Here is a 15,990-nt window from a genome sequence, read left to right as displayed (position 1 = left end):
TGGGAACGTCGCGTTCTCTATGATGGTTTGAACGCTAGATGCCGCGCATTCAACCCTTCAACTGTAATGTCCGAATAGAGGGCCATTCTGGCTCCATAATGAGGACATTATGAGGCCCCAGGGGGGACAGTCACTGTGGACGGAACTTAAAGCCTCGATACTTCACTTTTTAAACAGCTATTTGCTTGTCAAAGGCCCTTTTTCCTTTTATTTATTTATTTAGTTATTTATTTTCAAACTGTGTAGAATACAATTAAAGTTGATCTCACTAAAAAATAAAATAAAATAGAGAGAACAAATAGTTTGTGTATATATGGTATGATTACGTGGGGTTTCGTTTTTTCAATACATTTTTGAAACGAATATTACTATGTATATAAATATTATAAATACAAAAATTTATGCACTTTTAATACATATGTATGTGTGTGTGAATACATAAATATATATATATATATATATATTGCCAAATGCATTGCATGTGATCTATGCTGGATTGATGCCCAAGTGACAGATTCAAGGCATCAAAAAAATTATTGGAGTTGAGAGCATTTCGTCTTGTTTCACATAAATTTTCCGGGATCATGGAATTTGGTCTCAAGAGGGTAGTATATGTGAAATAGTGAAAGTGGATGAAGATTACCTTTCCATTGTAACATTTCCATGCCTCTGCACCAACGAATAGAAACTCTCAAACCACGAGAGCAATCCACATCAAAGAACCCAAGATTTTCTCACTTCTGGTTCCACTTTTTTACATTTGACCTTTTTCAATTATTCGTTCTAAATATCCATATCCAACATCAATAATAATCTTCAAACATTTGTCGTATCCGAGATTTCCCAAATGGATGAATGAACATGTCGCTGGGAGAACTCATCCACTACGGATGAACATATATGATATTGATGAATATTCGTCCGGGAATAGTTCATCCAATGGATGAGGGCTCGTTTTTAAAAGCGCTGGCCGCGCCTATCGTCCTTTGCCACTGCGGCGCAGTGAAGCTTGAGTGGGACTCGGAGAGCGATGGAATCGAGATCAGTTGAAATCCAAAATCTCGAATAGAGTTGTGTTAATCACGGGTGCGGATCAACAATTGCCATGGAAGTGATCACGGAGGATTGGGTGCAAGTCTCAGTTCAAAGCGTCGACAATGGCATGCTGATTTTTCCAGGAGCTTGGTTTTGCCGCACTGCTGGGTTGCGTTGTGGGAGCCTAAAGTGTTGCCAGATTTAGCGCAGGAGATTCGAGGTTCGAGCCAGGAAGCAATTTCGGGGTATTACATTCAAGAGGGGGCAGCACCAGTGCGCGGGGGGCAGCATGGAGTGATCACATTTTCAGTAATGAAAGGACGTTGATGGGATCCAACGAATTGGCTCCGCAAATGGATTATTCATCGGACGTTGGCGGCAACGAACATGACTCGAGGAGGTGGAAGATTGGTTGATGGAGAGATAGCGGGGGAGTTGGGTCGCAGGATTTAGGAATGGAGGAGGTCCCGCCACTACATGAGAGCTGTAATGGGTAGCTCGAGCAGTTGCTAATATTATGACACAGCAGCTAAAGAAATACTATAAGCGAGACGAATGCCTTGTGCAACGCAGGAAAAAGGAATGGCTGCAGCGCGGAAATCTCCTGCTCGGCGGTTTGGCTGCTCGGCGTTGGAATACCGTGTTCGGGCGAGGAACCGGGGCCAGCCTCATCACGACAATGGGTTGCCAGGCTACTGAGATCCTGGATAGTCCCCTGTCCTGCTGGTCTTAACTGCCTTGTCTTTTTTTCCTTTTCGCCAACCTCTGGGCGACAGTCCGCTTTTGTCCATCTGACGCTCTCAGGTGCACAAGCGCGACACCCATTTCGGCCTGCTGGTGGGGATCAGGCAGTGCGTCGCGTTGTGTTGCACCTCTGTGTCTCCTGGATTGGGTTGAAGTCCTCGCTGACGCAGGAATGGGAATGGTGCCAGTCGGTAGTGAAAGAGGCTGCTACATTGCGTAGGTTGTGAGGCGGTGACGTTTTTTCGAAGCTGGTTTGTGAGCTAGCAAGAGAGAAGGCTGTGCTGCGTGAAGTTGGGGTTTGTTTATATCGTGCAGGCTCCTTTGGATTGATCGTCGACAGTGGGAGTGCATTTTGAAGGGTATGTAGCTTCTGGCCTATAATGATGGTAGTTGCAAAGCTGCTCTCTCTTCGATTTTCTGGGTTTGACTCGAGTATAAGAGTATGATGACGGCATGTCAACGAGGTTTTGGTGCTCTGGTATCCATTGTTGAGTCTGTAGCGGTGGAACTGTGAAAGTTGGGCTTCTTGCAATATAGAGATTCCAATCCTTGGCAGGAAATTAAAGTCACCTGCTGGCTTTTGTTTTTCTCCAGGACTTCTTAGGTCGATGCGCGGGATTGCAGGTAGCGTGCCTAGACTCCTGCGAGTATTGTAGCGGCAGAACGGGGCGTCGGGATCAGGAATCACCACCAGGCTTGGTTTTCGGTGAGATCTCATGCTTGTCAATGTGTGCTTTCGCTGAAAGTCAATGAATACATGGCTGTTGAGAACAAAGTTGTAAGGTTAGCGAGGGATGTGGCATTTATTTATTTATTTATTTTTTGAGCCGCGATGCTACGTTTGAACGGTACTCGTGATATCCTGTGATTATCAGAGGATGTCTACTACAATTGTGATTGCCACGGAGTCGCTTTTTGCTCTTTTGTATGCGTTGTGTTACCCTTTTTTCCATCTTGCGCTCATTTAGAAAACTTATGGTATTCGAACTGTCGTAATCCATTGGTTTTAAGCATTTTGGAAGAAATTTTAGTCCTTTCTCATTTGCAGCGGCGGATAACTACTAGAATGTTTTCGAATCAGCCAAACTACAAACATCTTGTCTGTCACGTGAGGCTGTTCTCAGTTGCCAAAGAAGAAGTTGATTTTTAGATTAGTTATGGTGTGGTACCGGTGATGTTACTCAATGAATGAATGAATAAGAGGCGCTTAATATTGGCCCATGATTCTCTTTCAATTGTCACTACCACTGAGGTACTCGCCTGTTTAGCGCGCTCAGAGTAGATATGCTGTGGTTCACTTGAGTTGGAGACATTGTTTGAACGCTGCCCTGATGCAAACTTTTCGATGAGATCACGCAGGTTTCGGTCGGTCCTGAATGTGGACTTCTCACTTTTCCACACTGGCGACATCAAGCACAGGTCATGAGCCAAAGAACAAAATGGATTTGATACGGTTTCATTTGCGTTGAGTGCATCGTGGTTTTTGGGCAGAAAATGCTTCATTATCGTCTCCGTCAAGGAGATTAAGGTTAAGAGCACTGGATTACTCTACGCCTGAGAGGTCGCCAGAATTCTGCTCCAAATTTTGCAGGGGCTTGCGATTACTGGCCAAGATGATGACAACGGCAGGTGCGGATCCGGATCGAGGCCTCCTGATTCCTCGTTCCGAACTCTCTGACTCTTCTGATATTGTGGGCACCCCTGGAGTAGTACCCTTCGTATGGGAAGTAGAGCCAGGCCGTCCGAAAGGGCCTGGTCAGTACATGTTTGATTCAACACTTACTAGAGAAATCGAAAGGCGAGAGTCTCTACTGGAGGGCACCTCAAACTGGCCCCGCGAAATCCTGGAATACGCTGATGATCCAGACACGTCCGCTTCCTCTCTCAAATCGTCTGGAAGCAGCCCTGATGACCATGCTATGAAACTGAACCTTCGCGCTAGCCTCATGGGCGTTCACATCCTCGATGATGAAACGGAGATGTTTTTTAGCAGGCAAGTCAGCAACGCAAGTACTCATAATTTCCAGGCCGGTGGCGCTGTGCCATTCATGTGGGAGGTAGAACCAGGTCGGCCAGCGGAGGCGGTTACTCGAGATCCAAGTATTAGACCTCTTACTCCCCCTCCTGGAAGCAGACCTGTCAGTGGGATTCTATATCCTGGTCAGTTTGGAAATAAACCCAGCAGCGGGCTTCTGTATCACGGACAACAAAGTGCCAAGACTGGAAGCAGGCCCAGTAGCACTGCACACTACTCTGGACAGATCGACCTTGGTCCTGATTCTCAGTTTGGTGGCGGGGGAATGCATTTCTCTGAAAAACTCTTTAAGAAGTTAGTGAGGCAATCAAGGGCTGCACCGTACACGAATTCAACCTCTCCATACGGTGGATTCGGAAGATCAACGTCAAAAAAGAGGGGTGAAAGTTCTACTGAGGCTTTGGATCGTCACTTTGGTGTTTACAGTCCCGACATGAGATACGAGGACCATGATTCTGTGTCTCCCACGAGTACACTCGACCACCACGAATCCGAAGCTTCCCCTTCATCGCAGTCAGAAAGGCTGTACCCCTCTCGGAATCCTAAGCTCACGAGGTATGTAGATAACAGTACCCCGAAGGCCCGAACCTCTTCCCAGGATACAAGTAGCATTCCTGTGGGTCGACCTTCCTCCCAGCTCGCCCAGTGCTTGATGTCGCTCACGGCCATGGCTGATGACACAACTGATGACGATGACATTATATTTGAGCAGCCTAGCACGACTGCTCCTTTGTGGCAGCCAGTGGTGCAAGTATCGGAGCCACAAGTAGACTGGCCTATCGTGCAGTATCAAGGACCGCCTACAAAGCCCTCACATAGACATCCGAAGAGCAGCACAACCTCCCCCAAAAGCGGTAGGACTATTGAAAGGTGGTCCTCGAACAGTAGTTCGTGGAACCTCTCATTGGTTTCGAAACCCAAAGCAACCGTCACAAAGGTTGTCATATCTGGCGGGAAGAAATCAAGGTCTAAGAGGCATTCTTCCGGTGTAACGAATGGTGTGACACTACGAGAAATCCACACCGGAGCTAGCTTGTCTACTGTACTAACATACGATCGTAGCAAAGATGCACATGGGAGGCACAAGTGGGAGAAGGACTCGCCGTCTTGTTCGTTGCCTAGTTCAGATGAACTCGGCTTTGAGGCTTACGATCGGCCTGGAGAGGTAAATTTATACAATTTTTTATGCAGCCAGAGTAGAAGCAATCACATATCAGGATGTCGTTTTCACATACTGATTGTACTCTGGACAGTGTGCTTTACTTATTTATTTTGTATATTTTAAGTAGGTGACCATATTCCAATGCTGTTGTCATTTTTCATCAGCAGATGGTTCATCAGATGGATGAAGAGGATTTCCCGTTTTCACCGATCGCATCTTCTTTTGTTTTTGGCGAACATAATAGCTCTGTGGAATTTTCACAACGAGGCGGCCGAAACGGGATCCCGAGAGCTGTTGGTCCTATTGTCCGAGAATTCTCGTCTTCCAACTTCGAGCTGCACGAGCTACATGAATGTATGTCCGTTGCAAGTGGCGATTCTCACACCTACTCCTTGGAAAGCGGCTTCTTACAGCCAGAGCAAGATTGGATCCCCACGAAAAGTTTTCATTATATCAAAAGCTCGAACCTTGAGATTGTGGAAGTAGGGTCTTCAAGACTTAATGGCTACATTGAAATTAATCACTCCGGAAGATTTAGCATCGACCTTCACACGGGACCGAGGCTGGAGCGTCATTTGAGCTCGGGATTCGACATCGAAAAGACTCCTGACGTCTTGCTCAGGATCGTGGAAGAGGCCCATAGCCTGAGCCAGCGAAAGCGAGCGAAAGACAAATATGGATGTTTCTTTCACTGCACATGCCTGGTACACTTTGTGTATAAATTACTATGATGATACTCTTGTCTGGATGTCCGTTTTGGTTGTGGAATTCCTCATCATCAAGTACGACGTTTGTACAGCTTTTCAAAAAATTGAGTTGTAGATTTCTGTATTGCACGCGAAGCCATTGCTCATCCTCTAATAACCTGCTTGTGGAAATGTGTTTTTGCAGCCGGTTCGTAAAAAAGGATTTCTAGGAAGATGCTTGACATCAAATCAAGCACCTGGGCTTGCTGTTGGTAACAACTTTGAGTCACGACTAAGATCTCGTTCCTTGGGTTCGTTGAACACGAAGAATCACACAGGCCCCTTCCAATTCTGACCTGAATGGCTCTATCTTAGCGTTGTGGACAGGTAACTTTCGATCAACTTGGTTTTCCTGCTAATGCGTATCCTTTAAAGTTGTATCAGAAGTATATTTAATGGGTTTTGATCGATCTTTTATACTTCTCACGGTGGCCATCGGTGGTTGAACGTCCCTGCAATCTTTCTTTTCTGCACCTGACTGTCATCTGGAAGCTCTTTTCGCTTACGCGGATCGCATATTGATTTTTCTTTTTCTTTGTGGCAGATGAGGCAATCGAAATGGAAGCAGGCAAACTTGCACAATCGCTTTGGTGCGGTGAAGTAACATTGGGTTTTTCACGTACGATTATTCATGCGCATGGTCACCTCTATGCATCTCTCGGAGACAGAATACTTGGGTTTGCTTTTTGCATCCTTTGGACTTCTCTAATGGCCTTGAGAATGTGCTTCTCATTGATACTAAAGACCCTGCCAAATGCAAGCGTATACCAGAATTGGATGAACTACTGCCCAATCGGAATGCCATCGATAGATAGAGACTCTCAGTTGGTTAGGTTAATTTTGTACATTAGTGCCCTCGGCGGTTTCTCAGTTGCCGATTCCAACATTTGTTACATTTAGGTGTCCATTTCATAGAGGCTTTCAGGTTTTAATCCATTATTTCAGGGTTGTCAATTGTCCCTTGAGCCGTTCCTATTTAGTTTGTCACCAGGGACCGGCTTGCTTACATTTCATCATTTAACTGGTAGGCTATTTTTTTTACGCTTCTCGACTTTGTATTGTCCATACCGACACCGCTGATCTTCGTCAGTAGTTAGAAAGCTCCCAAATTGATAGGCTCATCACTCGCACTCTGCTTTTCAGTGCGATACTCAGGGTTGAAGCTCTTACCAGCACTAGCGAGTTACAGCAACAAGTTTCTGTCATTTCTTAATCTTCAAAACTTGCACAATAGATTAGTTGAACTCGTGCAACTCGTGCTGTTGTCACGGAAAATTGAATCTTGTGTATGTTGTAAGCTATCTGACTATTCATTATTGTTTCAAACTGACTAAGCAATGCTGTCTCAAACTGAACTTAGCTGTCAGGGAGTGGATTACAATAACCGTTGTTGGCTTCTTGAGTAGTTCTATTCCCCCCAATTAAGCTTCCACACTGTTGGCCGTGCGTGAGTGGATGGATGGATCGGCGTTTCGTGCAGTGAAGCCTGAGACAGGGAGGATGTTCGTGGGATGAACGATGATGAAGTGGGACTGTTTTGGCCTTTCCAGACTCCAACCTTAACTGCAAAGAATGCAAAGATCACACCACAACCTCTTCCGGACTCCCTATCCTCGCCATCTTCCTCACACCTTCATCGTTGGCACCGTCCCTCTTGCGAATGCTCCCAGAATTTACCACCACAACATCAGCAGAACCTTGCACTGCAACGGCAAGCACAGGCCGCCATGGCAACGTCCACCCACCTGGGCACATGTTCCCCCCAAACGGGTAGGCCGAAACGCCAGACATTCCAGACATACCAGCCATCCCCTGCAGCATCCGAGGCATCCCCGATGCCCATAAACCAGTCCACACATTCCCGAGGGTGGAGAAGTGGTTCTCAAGGAGGCCGAAAGCGGGCTACACATCGCAGGAGTGCCATGAATCGGTCCTGCACCGCTCCAACCAATGCTGCAACCATAAGGCCATGCACCATTGTAAAATCCAAGCGAGGATTGCTCTTCGTCCACATCGCTTGGTGTTGCACTTCTTGCTGCTGAGGTTGCACTCTTGAAGTCAAGACATGGCTGGTGGGTGATTCAGATACAAAAGGGCTAGACACCGGGCTCGAAACATCTTTCCCCTCTGGTGTGTCTGTCCTCGTCCTCTGCCGCAGCTTGGACACGGAATCATTGGAAACATCGGGATACAGAAGAGAGAATAGCAGTATCCAGTGGTGCAAACCTGCTCCACTCATAAAAGGACCAATGGCCACGAAGGAGAGCAAGCGTCTCAAATCGACTGCACTGACCCTTTCAACCAGTACCTTGCGAAAAAAAAAAAAAAAAAAAAAAAAAAACCTCTGTGGATATCATACTGCGAATCCACAATGATCTAAAATTGATGGCAAAAAGGAAAACCCAGTGGGCACCATGTCTCATATTTATATAGGATACATTCAACTTGTTCAATTTCGGAAGTGAGCACAAACTCCGCAACAAAGTAGAATGATCTCAAGAACAGAGATCATTTTGAGGTAGAACTGAATCATATGTGCTATTAAGGCCATGTAAATCTATAACTTTTGTTTCACTTTCATGTAAATCTAAAAACTTTTGTTTCACTTTTGATGAAAACAATGATGCATTCAACCAACTATAGAGGTTTTTGTCTTGTTTATTCCATGTATATGTCTCCCTCCTAAGTTATTGTATATAAGAGATCCCATTAGCTAAACTCGTCATGTTGTTATGAAAAATATTCCTTAAACTCCTCTATTGCACAACATACATTCATCTTTGCACATTAACTCCATTAAATGATTATCTACAAATGGTTAGACAATATGGAAGGGATCACTAGCTTGAACTTTGGAACCTTTGACAACAACTTGGTGTACATATCTTAATTAAACAACACCATGTTATTTAGTATGGTGTCTAAGCATAATAAAAAACGTGGACTTTGGTAAGCAGTCGACTTGTATGGCAATTGCAACATACACATGATATTAAAACAAAATCTGAATTCCAAAACCATTGAGAATTGGTTAAAATATCATTGTCAATGCAATTAAGCTAAGAGCCAAAAAGTAATATATCTTACATAGTCTACCAATGCTTCTAATATCCTAAATTTTTAGATTTACAACATTCTTTGATTGTTGGTATGTTTGTCCATATACATCCCTTAGAAATATTTGATGAAAATCATTCATGATTTAAGCCAATGAAATCTTTTTACAAAAAAATGTTTATAATCTCTAGAATTTGATAATATTATCTGAAGGTTTCTAGAGCACATCAATTACTTGGTATCATATGATAATCAAAGATTTAGATTTTTTGCTTTTCTCTCAATTCCTTAGATTGTATAGGAATATAATGCATGGAGCTATATGATAAAGCTTATGAAAGATTTATATAGCTACACAATAAAAAATGTATGAATACTACTATCTAAAGATAACACACTTCTATATAAAATAAAATCTACAATAAAAATAAGATAGATCTTATAGTTTATTTAATATCCCTTGCAATATGCAAACAATTATGATAATATATAAAGAACCTAATTTATTGGATTTGATTGAAACTATCATTTTCAACAATAATAATAAAAAGAATAGTTGATTATTCTTTCAATATAGGAACATTAATAGCAAAGATATGCTTTCAAAATCACAAAAACAAAACATCTCACAAACCTATAACAACCACATGGTGAGTTGTAGGTAGATTCTAAGACCAAATCAATTGAGACTAAAAAAAATCAATTACAAAACTACAATTAAAAAATGATATATAAAAAAATAAATATATTAATAATTAGATTATTTATCTAAATTTGGCATCTTTTGGCTCTTCAAGGTTTAGAATTACACCAATTCAAGTATAAGAAGCTTATAATATCTTTGATTGTATAAGCATCTTATCTTGGTTTTGTCTCTCTATGAAAATTCTATAGGATTGTTAAGAACACAAGTTGGAAGAAGATATATAAATTTATGAAATTTGTGTCAAAAGAAAAGTGACAAAATAGAAGAAAGTATGTATATTCAAGGAAGAATTTGAATAACTATTGCCAATGACTAGAAAACATAAGACTCTTGAAACTAGACTAATAGCAAGAAAGGAGTTGATAAGAGTGAGGAAGGCCTCACTCTTGCCTCTATATATACTACTTAATTAAGAAATATGTGGCGACATATTATAGGACCTCTAATACACTTCCAACTTACAAGACACATGTCTAATTTATAAGGCAAGTTTCCTAGGTGTGTGCCATATGTCCAACTTTTACTACAAGAGGTCAACATGTCGACACGTAGCCTCTTTGTTGGCCAAGTTTTCAACCTACCAATCACATATAGACATATATAAAGACAAAGCAACATCTATAAAGCTTCTAGGAAGCTTTTCATAAGATATTATCATATTTATTTACTTTGACTTATTTCTACCTATTCTTATTATGTAGATAATTATTAGGATAAATATGTATGTCCGTGATATTATCTTCCCTTCTAAAGACGAGTTCTACAAGGAATGGTGATTACATGTTGATGAAGTCCAAGATGCGCCGAATTGTATTTGCCACGTACTTTGATCTTTCTTCGATTTGAAGATAGTTGATTTGTCCCTTCAACCATCGATAATGTCCCATACTAAAGTGAGAAGACTACCCTGATATTTGATCATTATTGAGGCCTTTATAACTTCCTTCAAACAAAACATTAGTAATACCATCAAAAGTGGTTCCTACTTCCAAAAGTATCACTAAATACTTGGAGTTTCTTCTAGATTTGTGGTACCAAACACGTTGTATCTCGCCATCTATTCGAAGAAAAACATATCATTCTTAAAGATCTTTATCTCGATTTTGTTATCTCAAAGGTTATGATAGTTGCAATATCTCATCTAGTAGCTCAACAAATGATAGCTCTTGAGTTGAATCTGCTAGTTGTTGGTTCTATATCTCTTAAGAATTAAAAAAATCAAAAGAAATAATGATATAAGATAGAATGAAATCTCCATTGGGATTGCTTTGCTTTATAGCAAAGAATTTCTTGGCTCTTCATCTTGATTTTGATGGATGTTGTTGATGAAAAGCTTTAATTTTAATTGTTGCATTTGCTAGATTCCTAGATGGCTCTCATGTGCATTCATTAATGTCATATCTATGCCAATGTACCAAATATTCTAATATCTTTAGACGCCGCCTTAAATTTAAGACTTCTTCTACCTCAAATTCTTCATTATTATCACTTTCATAGGAAGTGGTGGCATTTGTTTCCTTCTTTATATATCCATTGTCTTGTATGGCTCTACTAAAGACACATGGAACACAAGATGGATTTTCATAGACTCCAATAGACATAATCAATAAGCAACTAGATTAACCTATTCATAAATGGAAAATGGTTCAAGCCTACAATAATCCAACTTATTATAAGGACAAATAGTTTTAATATTATGGCAAAGTAACCATACTTTATCCTTCACATGGAATTGAGGTTGTTCCTTGCATTAGACATCTACATTGGCTTTTTGTTATTTTTGAGTTTCTTTTAATTGTGCCTTCATTTTATATGTAGCTTTGACAATCAATTTGCTACATCTTTTGCCACAAGATTATCAACTTTTGAAAGTCAAAAGTGTCAAATTGTGGAGGATAACCATAATTGGTAAAGAAAGGGATTTGTTCAATAAAAGAATATATCAAATTATTGTAAGCAAACTGTGCTAATGGCAAAAGAGTTGTCCAATCATCTTATTGATAGTTGATGATACATCTCAAATACTGCTCTAAAACTTGATTTATCTATTTTTTTTGTCGATCACTTTGAGGATGGAAAACTGAAGATAGTTTTATATCCATCTTCAATATCTTAAAAAGAGTTTTTTAAAATCTCAAAAAAAAATTGTATTCATCTATTTGATATAATATCCCTTGGTAATCCATGATAACAATAGATATTGTCAAAAAAAAGTTTAGCTATTCCTTCACATGTGATAGATTTTGTACATGGTACAAAATATGTCATCTTAGTGAAATAATCTAAAATCATGAATATGGAATCATATGAACTTGAAATTGAAAGACTCGTGATAAAATCCATAGAGACAGAAGACCATGGTTGTTCTAGTATAGGTAATAGTTGAAAGAGTCTATAAGATCAATGATGAAGAGTTTTTGATCTTGAATAAACATCACATGTCTGTACAAATTTTTTAACAACCCTCCACATTTGAGGCCACTAAAAATCTCAAGATAAAAGCTCCAAAGTTTTATTATATCCAAAATGTCATGCACTAAGAAAATTGTGACGAGCTTCAAGAGCACGTAATTGTGCTTCTCTTTCTGGAACATTTAAATGTCCTTTGAAATAGAGTAGGTTCTCCTTAAATTCAAATTTAGAAGTATCTTGAGACTTAGAAGTATTGTTTTTAATATCATAAACAAGAAGGTCTGAAGACATACTTACTTAGATCTACTTGAAAAAAGTCAAATCAATAATCAATGTTGATTTCATTATTTAAAGATGAAATTATTTTGGCTTTAATAAAATTATCTTTTGTTAATAAAAATTTGCTTTTCTTTCATTTGGTATAAGATAAAAACATCTAGAAAGGGCATCAGATAAATCTTCTTGTTTTTTTAGCCAATAAGTGATATTGAACTCAAATCTTGACAAAGATATGCTCCAACAAGCTTGGCGACAATTCAAAACTCATGTTGACATGAAATACTCTAGATTCTTGTGATTCATATATACGATGAGTGGACTTGAAGTGCCTTCTAAATAATGATGCCATTTTTGAAAAGAATCTACGATTGCAAGAAATTCCTTATCATGGATCTCATAATTAATCTTAGTTGCTGAAAATTTTCTTGAATGAAAAGCTATTAGATAAAGTTTCTTATCTATTCCTATTTGTATCAAGACTACACCCAAGGCAAAGTCAAATGCATCTGTCTCTATAAAAAATATTTTAGAAAAGTCGACGCGATGTAAGATTGGTATAGAAGTAAAAGCTTTCTTCAAAACTTCAAATGATGCTTTTACTTCTTTACTCTACTTGAGCTTCTTTTACAAATTAAGCAAATAAGTGGTGCTACAACTTAAGAAAAGTTCTTGATGAAGATCTTATAGTAATTGGCAAATTTCAAAAAGCATTGTATATCTCTTATTGTTTTTTGGAATCTTTCAGTTCATGATTGAGTGAATTTTTTTAGGATCCATCATTATCCCATTGTTTGAAATGATGTATTCTAAGAAGTCAACTTGAGTAGTGTAGAATACACACTTTTCCATCTTGGTATACAATCCCACATCTTTAAGTTTTTGTAACACACAAAGAACATGAATTTCATATTCTTCTACATTTTTAGAGTAGATTAAAATATTATTTAAGTTAGAGATAAGAAAATCATCTAAAAACTCACAAAAAATATCATTCATAAGATGTTGAAAAGCAATTGGTGCATTTGTGAGTCCAAAAGGCATGACATTATATTCAAAGTGTCCACACCTTGTTTGAAATGTAGTCTTCCATTCATTTCTTTCTTTAATGAGGACCAGATTGTATGTTCTTCATAGATTTATTTTTTATTTATTTATTTATTTATTTATTTATTTTTTTATAGATCTTAACTTGATATAATTGATCAAGAAGTCCAGATATCAAAGACAAAGGATATCTATTTTTGATGGTAATCTTCTTGAGTCCTCGATAATCGACACACATTTGCAATGATCCATCTTTTTTCTTCACAAATAAGATAAGAGCTCCTGTAGGAGATTTTGAATGGCATATGAAAATTTTGGCCAAATTTTTATCAATGTACTTTTTGAGTTCAATCAACTCATTTTGTGATAAACTTTAGATTGGACCAAATGGCAGTTGAGTTCTTTCTTTAAGATCGATTGAGTAATCATATAGATGATGCTCTGAGTGAATATATGCATTCTTTTTTTCAAAGACATCTTAAAAATACTGATATTGATTTGGAATTTTACTTAAAATCTTTCCATTATTTAAAATAGGTGTGGCATAAATAATAAAAGACGATCCTTCTTTTGCAGCATGCAAAAAAGCTTTTACACTTATAAGTATAGGTTTGGCTACACTAGACTCATGGCTTTAGATTGGATTAGAAAAACTCTTAATGATGTTTGAAGAAAAGTCAAGTTTAGGAGAAATCCAATCTATTACAAGATTATACTTTTCTAGCCACAATAAACCTAAATAATTGGATTAGAGAGAGATCTAATTATATTAAAAATTATATAACTATTATGACCATTTAATACTACATCTATAAGAAATATTTTATGAGTAACATCTCCAAAAGATAACACACGATTGTCTACAACTTCTACGTGTACGGATTTAGTTTTTTGTATCAACTATATATTATGACTTTTAACAAATTCTTTATCTAAAAAATAAGCTGGGGCTCCTGAATCTATTAAAGCAAGGGCTTTTTGATTATTAGATCTTAAACATATATCTATTATAAAACAAAAAGAGGGTTTGGAGGAGAGAATAAAACTTTCATTATGAATTGTACAAGATTTTAGCCACATGGTTCTTATTGTAGCTGGAAAAATTGGTTTTTTGATATGTTTTTATGTTTGACAATAGTACTTCTCATTTTGTAGTTGTGTCATTTCATTGGATAATATTGAACAATATGCTTAGCTTCTCCTTAATATAAATATAATCATTCTTGATGACGATGAGTCTTTTCTTGTTTGGTAAGATGTTTAAAACATATTGAATCAATTTGCATGTCTTCTACTTCTAAATGTTTAGATTGAAAAGTCATTGATATCGTCAATGAATTGTAATAACGTTGAGGTTTTCTTATGCAATTCTCAATTTGAAACTCAAAAAGCTAATTATTTTATTTTACAGCAAAGTCAATTGCTTGACTCAATGTTTGAGGATCAAATAAATTGAGCATCAATTTCTTTACTTCGTATTGTAATCCGTAGAGAAATTGGCTGATGAGTATTACATCATCCCACTTCATATCTGTTGATAATTGTCAAAATTGTAAAATGTATAATATCATTGATTGATTGCCTTGTCTCAAGATATAAATCTTGTTGGTTACAATATGGATTGCATCATGTTTTTCATACATAGATCAAAATTCTACTAAAAATACTTCTAAATTATTCAATATTGAATCATATCATTCAAGAAATGATGAAAACTATAATAAAGCAGAACTTGAAAGTAGTGTTTCAATAAACCTAACTTGTGATCTTTGACTTGGATAACTTTGAGGTTATATTTCAATCACCAATTGTACCTGATTGATGAATCTTCAAAATAAAGATCTTATAGTATTAAACTTCTCAAGCAATCCAATTTTTGGTTCCTTGAAACTTAAACGATGTTCCATTGTAGGAGTAGTAGTATGGCTTAGTGTAGATATTGAAGTAATTCCAATTATCTCTATATCTTCATTGCTTGATAATCTTGTTGCTCCTTGTGGTAGTAGACTGAGTTGATGCATTGCAAGCATTAACTCTTTCATTTGCTCTTGCATTTGAGCTATTGCTCTCTTCATTTTAGGAAGCTCTATTATGCTAGGTCAATAAAAGAAAGGTGTTTATTCTCATAGATTACAATACTCAAGAATGAAAAAAAAAAAAGAAAAAAAATCTAAGAACAATATTAGTTCAGAAGAGGGTAATCTTCAACTTCTAATATGCTTATGTCTTATCAAGAAAAAAGGATAATATACTCTTAATCAAAAAAGAAAAAAGCTTTGATATTGTATGTGTAATCTTGTTAATTTGTCAAGGATACAAATTGGAAGAAGATATATATATATATTCGTCGAATCTGTATCAAAAGAAAAGTGACAAAATAGAAGAAAGTATGTATATTCAAGGAAGAATTTGAATGACTATTGCCAATGACTAGAAAACATAAGACTCTTGAAACTAGACTAAAAGCAAAAAAAGAGTTGACAAAAGTGAGGAAGGCCTCACTCTTGCCTCTATACATACTACTTAATTAAGAAATATGTAGTAACATGCTATAGGACCTCTAATACACTTCCAACTTGTAAGATACATGTCTAATTTGTAAGGCAAGTTTCTTAGGTGTGCGTCATATGTCCAACTTGTACTACAAGTGGTCAACATGTCGACACGTAGCCTCTTTGTTGGCCAAGTTTTCAATCTATCAATCACATATAGACATGTACATAGACAAAGCAACATCTATAAATCTTCTAGGAAGCTTTTCACAAGATAT

At 37.9% G+C, this 15,990-nt stretch overlaps 1 protein-coding gene across 2 annotated transcripts; it reads left to right on the top strand.

Annotated features, from left to right (window-relative positions):
* The first annotated feature begins 1,802 nt into the window (after positions 1-1,802).
* On the top strand, positions 1,803-6,768 carry LOC112276999 (uncharacterized). 2 transcript variants are annotated; one of them, XM_024508907.3, is made up of 6 exons: positions 1,803-2,138; positions 2,374-2,485; positions 3,139-4,979; positions 5,144-5,680; positions 5,868-6,049; positions 6,267-6,768. In XM_024508907.3, the coding sequence occupies exons 3-5, from the start codon at positions 3,393-3,395 to the stop codon at positions 6,015-6,017; spliced, it is 2,274 nt and encodes a 757-aa protein (XP_024364675.1). In that variant the 5' UTR covers positions 1,803-2,138; positions 2,374-2,485; positions 3,139-3,392; the 3' UTR covers positions 6,018-6,049; positions 6,267-6,768. The 2 variants fall into 2 exon arrangements, with proteins under 2 accessions (XP_024364675.1, XP_024364674.1); XM_024508906.3 differs by having other exon boundaries at positions 5,141-5,680.
* The last annotated feature ends 9,222 nt before the right edge of the window (positions 6,769-15,990 follow it).

The sequence above is a fragment of the Physcomitrium patens genome, chromosome 24, assembly GCF_059467195.1.
Source record: "Physcomitrium patens ecotype Gransden chromosome 24, ASM5946719v1, whole genome shotgun sequence".
NCBI lineage: Eukaryota > Viridiplantae > Streptophyta > Bryopsida > Funariales > Funariaceae > Physcomitrium > Physcomitrium patens.
Note: the sequence above shows the minus strand (reverse complement) of the source record. Positions and strands in the feature narration are given on the sequence as shown.

What these genes read in the sequence shown, in the direction of transcription:
- LOC112276999 (XM_024508906.3), top strand. Translation starts at nt 3,393, where the DNA reads ATGATGACAACGGCAGGTGCGGATCCGGATCGAGGCCTCCTGATTCCT. An exon ending in CTTACGATCGGCCTGGAGAG is followed by an intron (nt 4,980 to 5,140) that starts GTAAATTTATAC and finishes ATTTTTCATCAG; the next exon opens with CAGATGGTTCATCAGATGGA. An exon ending in TCTTTCACTGCACATGCCTG is followed by an intron (nt 5,681 to 5,867) that starts GTACACTTTGTG and finishes GTGTTTTTGCAG; the next exon opens with CCGGTTCGTAAAAAAGGATT.